The 14,650-nt window shown below is 35.5% G+C and overlaps 1 protein-coding gene across 1 annotated transcript; it reads left to right on the top strand.

Annotated features, from left to right (window-relative positions):
• The first annotated feature begins 7,542 nt into the window (after positions 1–7,542).
• On the top strand, positions 7,543–14,533 carry LOC112509453 (ATP-dependent Clp protease ATP-binding subunit ClpA homolog CD4B, chloroplastic-like). Its single transcript, XM_025114420.1, has 10 exons — positions 7,543–7,646; positions 9,736–10,299; positions 10,692–10,807; positions 10,922–11,044; positions 11,126–11,311; positions 11,778–11,993; positions 12,124–12,341; positions 12,803–12,878; positions 12,970–13,059; positions 13,160–14,533. The coding sequence occupies exons 2-10, from the start codon at positions 9,738–9,740 to the stop codon at positions 14,321–14,323; spliced, it is 2,751 nt and encodes a 916-aa protein (XP_024970188.1). The 5' UTR covers positions 7,543–7,646; positions 9,736–9,737; the 3' UTR covers positions 14,324–14,533.
• Positions 14,534–14,650: the final 117 nt, after the last annotated feature.

Here is a 14,650-nt window from a genome sequence, read left to right as displayed (position 1 = left end):
AAGCCTAAACCTTTAATGATTTGAACATAACCATACAATTAATGGTTTGAGCCTAAATAATTTCGGCTATAGTTTTACACGGGTCGATAAAAGAACCCTAAACACATGTAAACTTGGGCCCCAAGATTTCGGGGGGTCCTGTTCAAAATCTCACATTTAACATGCTAAGGGACGACCCTGCTAGTCGAACCAATCAGAAAACAGTTTGATTTGGTTCGCTCATAGATGGGGTCAGACCATACTCCCGATAAATACTATCAAGGAGATCGAATGGTGTAATGATGTCCCGCTGTCTCCGACATGGACCCGATGAAATTGAATTGAATAGATAGTTTAGGCTCAAAACAAGATAGATTTTTAATCACTCGCAACTTCTATAAAAGTTGTAATTTCAAATGAGTGACAAATAGAGATAATTGTTGAAATATAATCAATAGCATGCGTTAACAAAACTTAAACGTTGAAGAAGAAAAAACACTTCAAAATAATACGTTAGAAATTTTGGTCCTTTTTTATTGAAAAAGAAAAAGAATTGAAACAAACTACTAAACTATATATGTATACCATTTTTTGTTAACAATTTAAGAGTGTTATCGATACATACAGTTTGATTTGGCTAAGATTGATGGTCATTAAATACAAAACTGATGGTCAGGCTGATCAACTAACTTCAAAATTTCCCAACCAATTAACTGATTGGTTGGTTCGATATGCTAAACCTGGGCTAATTTGTGCACCCGCACTAGTAGGGGTGCTCAAAAACCCGACCAACCCGATCAACCCAACCCAATCCAACGCGAAATAACTCAACCCGAAGCAACCCAATGTCTAATCGAGTTGTAAAATTATCAAACCCTAGGTATTGGGTTGATATTGGGTTACTATTATTTGAACACAACACAACCCAACCCGTTGAACCTGATATCCTTTTATTTATTGGATTTAATATGATTGTTGAATTTCTATTAATATACACATTAGACAATTATATTATTATGTATGCTTTTCATATACACATATTTTTAATCTCTTCATATCTTTATATAACTCATTCAGTAACTGTGAACATATATATGTAAATTGAGAAAATTAACTGAATATGATATACGTAAAAAATATGAATAAGTTGTATCAAATGGTTGATGATGAAAAAGAATTTATGAGTAGAGAAATAACATATTCAAGGTTAGAAGAATATTTTAATATACCAAAGTATCAACCCGGCCAATTCGTACGAGTTGGGTTGGGTTGCACTTTGGTTTGGGTTGGGTTGGGTTGGGTTAAGATTTTTCCAAACCGCAAGCATTGAGTTGGGTTATTCAAATGTCCTCAACCCAATCAATCCAACCCATGAACACCCCTACGCACCAGGGTACAGCTGGTTTACGAGGCCATATAAAATATTTTTATATGATGTGGACAAAATCTTAAATCTTTAAAAATTATAGTCTCGAAAAACTTGTTATGTATTAACATATGGCATATTTATTTTATAGATTTGGTCATTTTTTTCATATTTTACAAAATAAACCTCCATGTATGCAGTTTTTTATGGATTTGGCCTATGAGGTAAACGGTCATCCATTGTTTCCGTTAAGTACGAGGGTAAATGGTCAATTTACTATTTTTCTTTAATTTATGATTATTTAAATTTGTATGATTACCTCGAGGACCAAACTGTTATTTACTTTATAGGGTTGGGTTCACGTGAGACAAATGGTTTTTCGTGAGACTCGTAAGACCAATTTATGTTCATTGATCAACTTTATAAGCTAATGATCTAATGGTCTAAAGTTACACGGTGACAATTTTGTAATTATTGAGAAGTCTCATGGCGTTTATGAATGTTCAGATCTGACGATTGTATATCTAATCAAAGGGTTGAGAATTGGTCTTACGGGTCTCACGAAAAACCATTGGTCTCACATGACCCCAAGTCTTACTCTATATATAATATACATATATCGTGTCGTCCTTTTAATACAACCGGCCTCCCCCCTGTCTCTCTCTCACCATCGGTAGTCACCACCAAATCTGCATCACCATTCTTCTATCTCCAACTCCCCTTTCAACCTCGATCTCTCTCCATTACCACTAGATTTGCAGCACCACAACGTGAAGGAACCAGATCTCCGGTCGGAAAATGGATTTCTTCGTCTCCTCCAACATCCAACTCTTTTCCTTCTCCTCCAGCATCCCTCTCTCTCCGTCTCCTCTGACATCCCTTTTCTCTTGAGACTTCTACGACAGATCTTGTAGATTTGTTTACATGATTCTGATGAATCTATATCTCTTCAACCTAATGTTTTGGTTTAGGTTAGGGGTATGATATTTAGTTTATATATTATTTAGGATTTTTATTTAGTTTGGTGTTTTTGATTCAGATTGGGATTCGGAACAATCCAATCTTGTATAATAATTTGATACAACGAATAATCTATGTTTTAATTTTGCTTATTATGAATTTTATGTTTGATTTGTTGTGCTGTCGATCTTAAGATTTGATGGTGTCTGGTGGTTGATAATGTTCGGTGGTGCGATAAGTCACATAAGATGAAGAGGGTATTTTCAAAAGCGATTTTTTTTATCGATTAATATATGAGAAAAGAAGATTAAATTAATTAAAAAATGTTAAAATAGAGAAAAATTACAAAAGGACTAATTTACCCTCATTCTTAACAGAGACGATTGACGGTCATTTGCCTTAGGGACCAAATCCATTAAAAAAACTGCATACATGGAGGTTTCTTATGTAATAAATGAAGATAAAGGGCCAAATCTGTAAAAATTAGCATACTATAGGGACCAAATTCATAATTTACTCTAAATAAAATAAAATTTTGAATAGGAAACAAAGAAAAGGAGGGTGAGGGTGAGGGTGAGGGTGAGGGGGGAAGGTGGCACATGCAAGGGGTGACAACGGTCTTCGTAGTCGTGGTGGATTGTGTGATGCCGACGAGGATGGTTATGACTTGTATCTTACAATTTTTTATACAATGATTTTTTATACTATCTTATAAACTAGATTTATTAAATGTCTTAAAAATAATTTTTAATATACAAAGTATTATACATTTATGCATAAAGTCTTAAAAACAACTCATGATGCATTAAAACTACTACTTTATGCATTCAATTTTAAAAACTCTTAATATACAATTAAAATAACATATAATATAAGTTAACAATGCACATTATTACATTTCATTTTTATGTTCCCAAGATACTTTTGACATTTTTCACTCATGTTTTCATCATCTCATACCTCTATGTCTTATCCTCATCCCTCAAGATGAGATTCAAACTAATATTCATCGTGAGTTATTAAAAGTTCTCTTATTCATCCCTCATTCAATTGCTCTAGAGCTCCTGGTCTTGATCTCTTGATTATTTGCTATTGGTGTAAATCGAACACATTTGTGAAGTCGTTTAAATATGTTGAATTTTAAATATATTGGATTTTAAATTGTCATACAATTTTTTTCATCGATAGACTGTAATTGGAAACATAACTTTTATTTATTCAAATTGTATTAATATGTAAAAACCAATTGTAACTTATATTATCGTTAAATATTCTCTAATAAAACCAGTGAAACTTCAAAATCGTTAAAATTTACGGCTCCCGCCACATTGTGTGGGTACACAACTAGTATTTTTTAAATTGAAACTTAAATTTCAATTAATGTTACTAGTTGTGTACCTGCGCAATGCGGCGGGAGCCATGAATCTTAACGATTTTGAATTTCCACTGGTTTTATAAGATAAAATTTAACGATGATATAGGTTGCACTTGTTCTTTATATATTAATACAATTTGAATAAATAAGAGTTATGGTTCCAATTACAGACCATCGATTAAAAAAATTGTATGACAGTTTAAAATCCAATATATTTAAACGACTCCACAAATGTGTTCGATTTACACCAAGAGCAAAGAACCAAGAAACTTGAGGTTTAAGATAAACACTCAAAACCAATAAAGAAAAACTACAAATTTAACAGATCATAAGTCATGAAAAGACCAAAAAATATGAGTTTTAGAATGAAATTTCAATTGTTTACCCTCTTTCTTGTCCAGAAACTCAGATTAAGGTTGAATTAATACATGTATATATATATATATATATATATATATATATTTCAAAAAAAAACCAAGAACATATTATATCAGAACATATTATATAGTGCAATTTGGACAGCCTAACCCCAAAATATATAGTATATATATAAATAAATAACTATAAAAGTATAAATCATAAATATTAAAAATATTTTTTCACAATATATATAATATATAATAATATAATTAAGTCAAAAACTATTCAATATTAGACTCATTTCGAAGGTATTAAAGAGACGATTATAATGGTGTAACTTGTTAAAATAAAAATATATTTTTAAGCATGTTTTAATTGATATATGATTATGTATATTAATTCGATAAATGTTTAAAATGAAACATTTAAAAGTAAAGGACGTAAAGTAAATTAATTAGCTAATTATAGGGATATAAAATGTAAATTTAAAATTATAATTTTAAAAAAATCGGTTGTGAGAGGGTGAGTGCATGTGAGGAGGGGGGATGAAAAACTGTATAAGAGGTATCTTGGTCATTTAGTATTTTAATAATTTAAGACTTTTGCTAAATTTGTTTTATAAGATAGTATAGATATAGATAAGTATATACCTAAAAAAAAGTCCCCTTTAACTTTTCGTTAGTATTTGCAACACCCCAAATGTTATGTCAAGTGAAGAACAAAGATTGAATGTGTATAAAACTTGAAAACGAAGTTGAGGGATTAAAGTGTACTTAACTCAAACATGTGGACTCAATTGACAAGAATGACAATTACTTCAAAATGCAAATGACTAAATTCGAAGCTGACGCAATTGTAGGGAGTTGGAGAAATCGATTAATGAGCAAAATGGCAAACGTGATTCACCAGTTTGCAACTGTATTTGTGAAAGTAACACCAGAGAAAGAGAAAACACAAGAAGATTCCAAATACAAAGAACCAATGAATCCTTCAACGACATAAAACAATAATTCCACCTCAAGTTTATATACTTACGTTTCTTGAATACCATATGATACTATGAGATTGCGTAGCATGAGAATGTGATCAAGATCAGGGCTTTAAAGCCATTAACTGAACTGAAAAATCGACAGTTAATGTATTCACATGATCAACAGATTCAAATATGGATTAACGCCTAAATTGAGTTCTATTCGTGAGTTTAAGCTTGAACATGAGACATTCTGACTAGTCAAACAAGCTTAGTCGAGTTCACATGCATGTAAGCAAGCTCGAGGTCTTCCTAAAGTCGTGTTGACAAAGGTTGAGTATACATGCATTTATTTAGACTTATATGCTTTAGTCAAGTAATACATGTGTTACACAGATAATACAAAATATTTAGATGCATGTCTATGATGTATGAGATTTTCTTGATTGATATCTTCATGGTCTACTGGATGAATCGATGTGTGTATAAGCCGACTCACATACCTGCTGTTCCAACAAGAAAATCCCATATCAGTTTTCATAAAACTTTCCAAAACCATATATACATATATGTAGTTTCAAGTATTTTATGGTCATGTGTGTGTATTAAGTATCAGGATATCAGTAAGGACACAACAAGAATCCGCATATAGTTACTATTCATGTTGTAACTCATAAGATGTACATTTGAGTAGAGAACCTTACTAGTTATAGTTAGCAAGTGATGATCCACATGTTATATATCAAAAGATATGTCCATCCCGCTAACAAAGAAATATACCAAAACTAGTGTCCTTTTCAATTATAAGGTAATGCCTAATTTAAAGCTGGAGGTGGGTCTTCAACAAATAATTTAAATTAGAAATTGCTTTGTAACAGAAAATAACGCAACTTTTGGTATATTTTCCGTTAGTAGAATGAATATATCTTTTTGTATATTTTGTAAATAGAATAACAAATAAACTTTAATATATCACTTGAAGGGTTGAGCATAATTTTTTTATGCATATATACTTTTGTATGCTTCATAATTACTAAAGAATATCAAATGCAAACCTAAACTTTAAAATGGAAAATATATTTAATTACCTCTTTAATTTCTCTGAACAAATCATTTTTACCAGTTATCTTATCCGACTAAAGCCTTTTTCCAGTAATTTTCTCCGGACAAACCTTTTCTCTAGCGAGATCCATCCTCCGACCATCACACACATACACCAAAAATCAAAACCATACTTGAACTTTAAAATCAAAATCAAAATCAAAATAAAATCCAAATCCGTATCCATATCCAAATGTTAACTTTAATCAACAAAACTGAAAATCAAAAACCCAAACCCCATGTTAAACAAACATAACCATATTGAGATGAACCTTATATGTAATTACTCATCTGTTTCTAGGTTTTCGTTTTGTTCATCAAATTCGTAATTCCTCATCGAGATGGACTAAATCTTGGTTTCTAGGTTTTCATTTTGTTCATTAAAACATATTGTCTTCAAAACTAATGAGATACACCAAATCAATTCCTGTATCAAGAGCAAATCATAGGGTGGATGTGAGATTGAAAGTGATCAAGGTCCAGATCCTCACTTATGTTTTTCATCTTAACTCCTATTTTCACAATGATCCTTTATCTATATACATTAGTGATGCCCAAAAACCGGTCCCGGACCGGTCCGGTCCTAATCGGTCCCAAGCTTTCGCGTAATCGGCCATAAGCGGTCCCGGCATAACCGGTCCTGGTCGAAAATGGTAAGACCAGTCAAGGTTCTTCATAACCAGTTATAGGCCGCCAGTCCCGACATTAAAAATATTTTTTTAATGATATATATTTTTAATACATTATAAAACTTATAATTGGATCACTCAAATACATTTTAAAAATGCATTTTAATATAATTAAAATTACTTTGTCTTAAAAAAACACATTATAAAATTATATAAAACTACATTTATTTATAAATTATTTGAATTTTCGGACCGGGCTGGGCCGGTCCATAACTGGTCCCGGTCCCATAAAACTATCAAAACCCCCAACCGGTCCCGGTTTCCGGTCCTGTGCCGGTCCCGATTCCAGTCCTCCGGCAGTCCCGAGCCGGACTGGACCGATTTGGTCATCACTATTGTACAATGTATAAATATAATAATTATTATATTATTGTTTAAAGAAAAAATAGAAAGAAAAAAAAGAAGAAGAAACCAAAATGTCCCTTAATTAACATATGCTTGTTAACTATCATTAGTTTCAGGGACTAATATGTTACAAAAATACAAACTCTGAGGACTATCTTGAAATAAACAAATTCCAAAGACCAAATTTGAAAATTTTGAAAAACCACATGAAACAAATTCATAATTTACGCTTCATATTTGTTAAAAAAAAGTTTTAAAGATTTGTTATTTTCCCTGAAATAAAACGTACAAAAAACGTGGAAATTACAAAGTTAGGGTTCGGAAATTACTAAAAAAAACAGGAATTGGGGTTAATGGAGGTGCATATTGCCCCTTAGGGTGCACCATATCATCAGATACACTGGCGGCTATATCACCTGTCTTCTCTCCTACGCAAAACCCCCCTCAAAACCCCATCTGTTCTTCATACCAGACCCTAAAATCTCTGTTTCTGCTACTACGGTAAAGCATTCAACACCTGATCTACTTGGGTTTTTCTGTTAATTCGGATCCATCGTTTGAATAATTCGAAACGGAGTTGTTTTGACCCAACAATGATACATTATTCGCTTACATTTGCATTTGTGTGTCTTCACGGTTGTAATTTTTTGAAAAGCATTTTGATTGGTGTTGTTAAGTTTCTTCTTGCTTGCAGACGAAGTGATCTCATGCAATTCGTGCAGTATCGAACTGGGCGGAATCTGTGATTTTAAATATGCTGCATTTCCGCGTGTGATTTGGTTACTTATTTGTTTATCCGATGTTTAACGAGCATAATCTTGTAGTGATCAGTGATTAGCGATTGTTTGTCGGAAATTGACCAAAATAGCCAATCTCCCCAACCAACTTCACTTTTTAGCCATTTTTCCAATTGAATTCCCGTTTTAGCCAAAGTTTAGGCAGAAATTTGATTTCTGGAAAAAAAAAAAAGTAAAGGAAACGCAGAAATTTGAATCAGGAAACGCAGAAATTTGAATCAGGAAACGCAGAAATTTGAATCTTTATGCTGATTTTTTTTTCAATTTTCTGCGTAAGGATTCAAATTTCTGTGTAAAATTTTGGTTTTTTTTGGAGGAGGCTCTGAAATGTGGCTGAAAAGTGAATTTGGTTGATGGTATTGGCTATTTTGGTCAATTTCCTGTTGTTTGTGATGATGATCTTTTAAGCTGTGAACTCTGGAACGAAAATTGGTCATGTGATGTTGAATTTGACCCATTGCACAAGACTGCATTTATATCAATGTGAAGTTAGTTGTTCATTCTCTAACTTACCCACATAATTGTAGATTCATATTGCTGCTTAAGCATTACGCTATATTTTTGAACTGTACATTGTTATTTTGGTTTCTAGTATGCTCAACTCTTTATCATCTATTGTCTAGACTAAATTCAAATCTTGTTCTATATAAATGATACTTTCTTCAGAGACAGTTAACACACTTCATTTCACTGGTTAATTCAATATAGAAGTTAAGTTGGTTGTATAAGTCATTCATTATAATGAAAAAGGTTTGATGCTCTGAAAGCTTCTGTTTTGGCTTAATTGTCTGCTTCTTTACTTCAATCTGAAAGACTTTTAGATCCTGTTTGGTTTGCGGGATTGGATTAGATTGGAAGTATTTCGAATTGAATTCCATTCCCATCCCATATTTGGTTTGAAGGATTTTCTGGACTTGAAATTTGAAATCCCGCAAACATAGGATTTTGAAATCCCATGGGTGTAGTTGGTATTTCACGGGATTTCATATTATTTGTATATAATAATGTTCTAAAATAGGTTAAAATTATTTGTTTTGTAACAATCAGTTAATAAAAAGGTAATTTAATTATTTTTATAATTTTTTAATGAACTATTTATGAAAAATGAAATTGAAATCCTACATACCAAACACACCAAAAAATCCAAATCCAAATCCTTCCACGAAATCCAAATCCCTCAAAACCATTCCATCAAATCGAACGCTCCCTTACTCTGTTTCGATAATGTATTGCATCTATGTGGCTGTGTACAAATTATGAAAAGATCAGGAATTTTATAGAAAATAAACCAGCTTGGAAATGTGGTTAACTTAGAATAGATATCTATGTTTTTCTATTTTGATATACCTCACTTCTAAATTTATTTAACATGTAGACAAGTCTGTCTAAATCCTGCTGGCAAGAACAGTTCTTGTCTTCCGTTGCCTTTGAGAGTAAGTTCTAGATATGGGGTTTTAAGATGAGCTTGATCCCTTGAATGTGCTGTCCACAACTCGGTCCTTTTATGATCGCTTTGAAGTTAGTAAGATATTGTATTAGATATTGCTAGTTATCTTTTGAACGTAAGAAGTACAATCTGTTGCATTTACGTGTTCGCCCTGGTCTTAAGTTTTTTTTTTATTATGTGACCATCGCTTTTCTGCCTTTCGTTTTTATGGGACTAAAAAAAAATACATGCAATTTGGTTGTTTGTTTGTCGTCTTCTTCAATGTTATGGTGCAGCATACCTTGAGTATTTTTTTTCACTGCTAACTACTGAACGGGCATCACAAATTAATTTTGGTTGGCTGCAGCTATGGCTGGGGCTCTAGTTCACTCTGCATACTTCTCTTCTGGTGTCCGTGAACGGAAGCTTCAGGCAAATGGAACCGGGAAGGTGAAAAGAACAGTTAAAATGATGTGCAGTTCATATGCTCCTCCCATGAGGATGAGAACCTTTTCAGGATTGCGGGTATCCAATGCTTTGGATAACATTCTGAGAAACGGTCATGATTTCCATTCTAAGGTTGCTTTGGCAACATCTGGTCGACGACGAAAGGTTAGCCGATTTGTACCAAAAGCCATGTTTGAGCGCTTTACCGAGAAGGCTATAAAAGTTATTATGCTTGCCCAAGAGGAGGCACGTCGTCTAGGCCACAATTTTGTTGGCACTGAACAAATATTACTAGGTCTTATCGGTGAAGGAACTGGTATTGCCGCCAAGGTTCTGAAGTCGTTGGGAATCAATTTGAAGGATGCACGTGTGGAAGTAGAGAAAATTATTGGCAGGGGTAGTGGATTTGTTGCTGTTGAGATCCCATTTACTCCTCGAGCTAAACGTGTTTTGGAACTCTCATTGGAGGAAGCCCGCCAACTTGGTGTGTTCACTCCCACTCCTCTTTATCTCACTTTGCTGTTCAATATTTTGTTTTTCTTCTTCTTCAGCTTTCTATTCAATTTAGCCAACATATTTAGTTTTCTTATATGTTACTTTCTAGCTACTACCTGATGCTCTTAGGTGTATTATAGTCTGAAACCTTTACATTTTTTCTGGCTTGTGGTAGATTTAGATAACCTTTTGTGTCCTCGACTTAATAACTTCCCGTGACTACCCTAAAGAAGGCCTCAAAACCCCAATTCTTAGCTTTGTGGTGTAGCACAATAGTCGGTTCGTGTCTCTATATGATGGATATTACGAGAGTAGATTGAATTTGGTAGAAGCTAATGAAAACGAACATCATTTGATAGCCAAACATGCTCAATGTTTTAGGGCACAACTATATTGGATCAGAGCACTTGCTACTTGGTTTGCTTCGAGAGGGAGAAGGTGTTGCAGCCCGTGTTCTGGAGAATTTAGGAGCTGACCCCAATAACATTCGCACTCAGGCATGCGTTTTTCCCTTTAAGTTTTCATCCTTGCTTGCTATTTCTTTAATATTGCTCAGTTTTCTTCGTTGAAAAAAGTCTTACCAATTTTTTTTATATACATATAATGATCAGGTGATTAGAATGGTTGGTGAGAGTGGAGAAGCTGTGGGTGCTAATGTTGGAGGTGGAAGCTCTGGCAGCAAGATGCCAACGCTGGAGGAATATGGCACAAACTTGACGAAGCTAGCTGAGGAGGTAGTTTTTGGTACTGGTTTTCTAGAGATGAATTTTGCTTCTCACGCGACATTGGTTTTAAAGCTGGCTTTTTCACTGTAGGGTAAGCTGGATCCTGTTGTTGGAAGGCAGCCACAAATTGAACGAGTCACCCAGATCTTGGGACGTCGGACAAAGAATAATCCCTGCCTCATTGGAGAACCTGGTGTAGGAAAGACGGCCATTGCAGAAGGCCTTGCCCAAAGAATTGCAAATGGTGATGTCCCTGAAACAATCGAGGGGAAGAAGGTGAGTCTGACTTAGGGTCTGTTTGTTAGCAACTTAATGGGACTCACAGCTTATTCAGTCAACTATACATGACTGCTTGATAGTGGCTTAATGATATAGAAAGTGGCTTGTTCATTAAGCTTTTAGGAGAGCGCTTTATGAAGAAAGCCAAGTTTTCTCCATACATGTCCCTCCCAATTAAAAAACACACTCCTTCCATTTGAGAAAAAACCCTCCCAAACAAAAACCTTCTCAATCCATACAGACAAATTAATCCACACAGACAGCTTTATCCATACAGGACTTAATGGAAAACCAACCAAACAACCTCTTAATGACGTTAAACATCACAAGTGTTGGGCACATAACCTCTGAAAATAGTATATGCTTCATTATATGGGTTCAGTCCATGGACTTGGTCAAAAGGAGTTGCATTTGTTTGTTATTCATCGTGTTTAAATTTATTTTCTTTTCTAATATATTTCAGGTAATAACCCTAGATATGGGTCTACTTGTTGCTGGCACAAAATACCGTGGGGAGTTTGAAGAAAGATTAAAGAAGTTGATGGAAGAAATTAGACAAAGCGAAGACATAATTCTGTTCATTGATGAGGTTCACACTTTAATCGGAGCTGGAGCAGCAGAAGGAGCTATTGATGCTGCTAACATATTGAAGCCAGCTCTTGCTAGAGGTGAATTGCAGGTAAGCAATGATGCATACTGGACACTCGATTCTTTGCTTCAAAGCTTATTGCCATAAGTGACTTTTTTTTGTTAAATACAAGTATTTACTGCAACTTTCTAAAGTCGGGTTGATGCATCTTATGTGACAGTGTATTGGGGCTACGACGCTTGATGAATACCGAAAGCATATCGAGAAAGACCCAGCATTGGAGAGACGATTCCAACCCGTTAAGGTGCCTGAGCCGTCTGTTGATGAAACAATACAGATTTTGAGGGGACTTCGAGAGCGATATGAAATACACCACAAGCTTCATTACACTGATGATGCTTTAGTTGCTGCAGCGGAGTTGTCCCACCAATATATAAGGTATCTTAGGGCCTGTTTGTTAGCAGCTTAATGAGCTTAATGAGACTCGAAGCTTATTTGGTCAGCCTTACATGACAGTTTGGTAGTAACTTAATGAAATAGAAACGGGGAGCTTTATGTAGAAAGCCAAGTTTTTCTCGAACCTACCCTTCCCAATGAAAATACACACTCCTTTCATCCATGAAAAACTCCTCCAAACAAAAATCTTCCCAATCTATACAGACAGATTAATTCATAGACATCTTTGTCCATACAAGACTCAATAGAAAGCCAACCAAACAGTCCCTTATCTGCATCTGGAGATCACTCGGATTCCTGTCTTTGTATCTTGTAACTCCAGAAAGCATCGTAGGAAGGATAACACGTGTTGTGGGAATAAAATTGTATTCTTAGCCGTCCACTTGCTGAACCATTGTGCTATTTTTTGTTAAAAATTTGATGATTGTCTTTATATGTTACAGTGACAGATTTCTTCCCGATAAAGCAATTGATTTGCTTGACGAAGCTGGATCTCGTGTTCGGCTTCACCATGCACAGGTACATGTAGTTGCTCTTTTGTCGCGTATTCATTTTTCTTCGTTATTGATTTTCCCTCGGCTAACTGGGAGAAATTTGGTTGCTTGCCTAGCTACCCGAGGAAGCAAGAGAACTTGAAAAAGAGCTTAGACAGATTACAAAGGAGAAGAACGAAGCTGTCCGTGGCCAGGACTTCGAAAAGGTATAATATAAGTTGATTAATTGTAACATGAAACCGTTCCCAAATGAAAATTGTCGCAATTTTATACCCATGGTTCGTGAATGTTTCGAATTTCAAACAGGCAGGAGAGCTACGAGATAGAGAAATGGATCTAAAGACTCAGATATCGGCTCTAATTGAAAAAAACAAGGAAATGAACAAGGCAGAGAGCGAGGCGAGTGATGTTGGTGTCACTGTGACGGAAGCCGACATCCAACATATAGTCTCTACTTGGACCGGTATACCCGTAGAGAAAGTCTCTAGTGATGAATCCGATCGCCTCCTCAAAATGGAAGATACCCTCCACACACGAATCATCGGTCAAGATGAAGCCGTGAAAGCCATAAGCCGGGCTATCCGCCGTGCACGTGTCGGTCTCAAGAACCCTAACCGTCCCATAGCCAGTTTCATATTTTCAGGACCCACAGGTGTCGGAAAATCCGAACTTGCAAAATCACTAGCCACCTACTACTTCGGTTCCGAAGAAGCCATGATTCGTCTAGATATGAGTGAGTTCATGGAGCGGCACACAGTCTCAAAGCTCATCGGTTCACCTCCTGGATATGTTGGCTACACCGAAGGCGGTCAACTAACTGAAGCAGTCCGACGCCGTCCTTACACCGTGGTCCTCTTCGACGAAATTGAGAAAGCTCACCCCGATGTATTCAATATGATGCTTCAGATTCTCGAAGACGGAAGGTTGACCGATAGCAAAGGACGAACAGTTGACTTCAAGAACACGCTTTTGATCATGACATCAAACGTAGGAAGTAACGTGATCGAGAAGGGTGGACGAAGGATAGGATTCGATCTTGATTACGATGAGAAAGATAGCAGTTACAATAGAATCAAAAGCCTGGTTACAGAGGAACTTAAACAATATTTTAGGCCGGAATTCTTGAACAGACTGGATGAAATGATTGTGTTTAGACAGTTGACGAAGTTGGAAGTGAAGGAAATAGCGGACATAATGCTGAAGGAAGTATTCGAGCGGCTAAAGGGTAAAGAAATAGAACTTCAGGTGACGGAAAGATTCCGCGATCGAGTGGTGGATGAAGGTTATAACCCGAGCTATGGAGCAAGGCCGCTAAGAAGAGCCATAATGCGGCTTTTGGAGGATAGCATGGCGGAAAAGATGCTTGCACGTGAGATCAAGGAGGGTGATTCGGTCATTGTTGATGTTGATTCCGACGGTAACGTGACGGTCCTCGGTGGCGGGGCCTTGCCGGAACCCGTTGCAGTGTAGACCAAGTCATTTGTTGGACATTTTACCTGCATATGTTGGTGGGGGTTTTGGTTACAAGCTGTTGTGTGTTTATTTTTGTTCCTCCTTAAAAAGTTATTTGAGTTAGGTTCTACATTCCAAGGCTTGTATATACCAACTAAATGTGCAAGATTTTGTAAGGTTGGAGTGGTTGAATTGTGGTTTAAAATTCTTGATCTTTCGCTTTTTGATGACAAAGTTGGTCATTATTTCAGTTTTTGCAAACTGGCTGAGATAGGGGACTCTTTGGTTTATCTATAGATGTATGATAAGGTAGCATTTGGTATGCAGATATAATTGGACATGACA

Source organism: Cynara cardunculus (assembly GCF_001531365.2).
Source record: "Cynara cardunculus var. scolymus isolate 2C chromosome LG 3, CcrdV1, whole genome shotgun sequence".
In the NCBI taxonomy this organism is placed as follows: Eukaryota; Viridiplantae; Streptophyta; class Magnoliopsida; order Asterales; family Asteraceae; genus Cynara; species Cynara cardunculus.
Note: the sequence above shows the minus strand (reverse complement) of the source record. Positions and strands in the feature narration are given on the sequence as shown.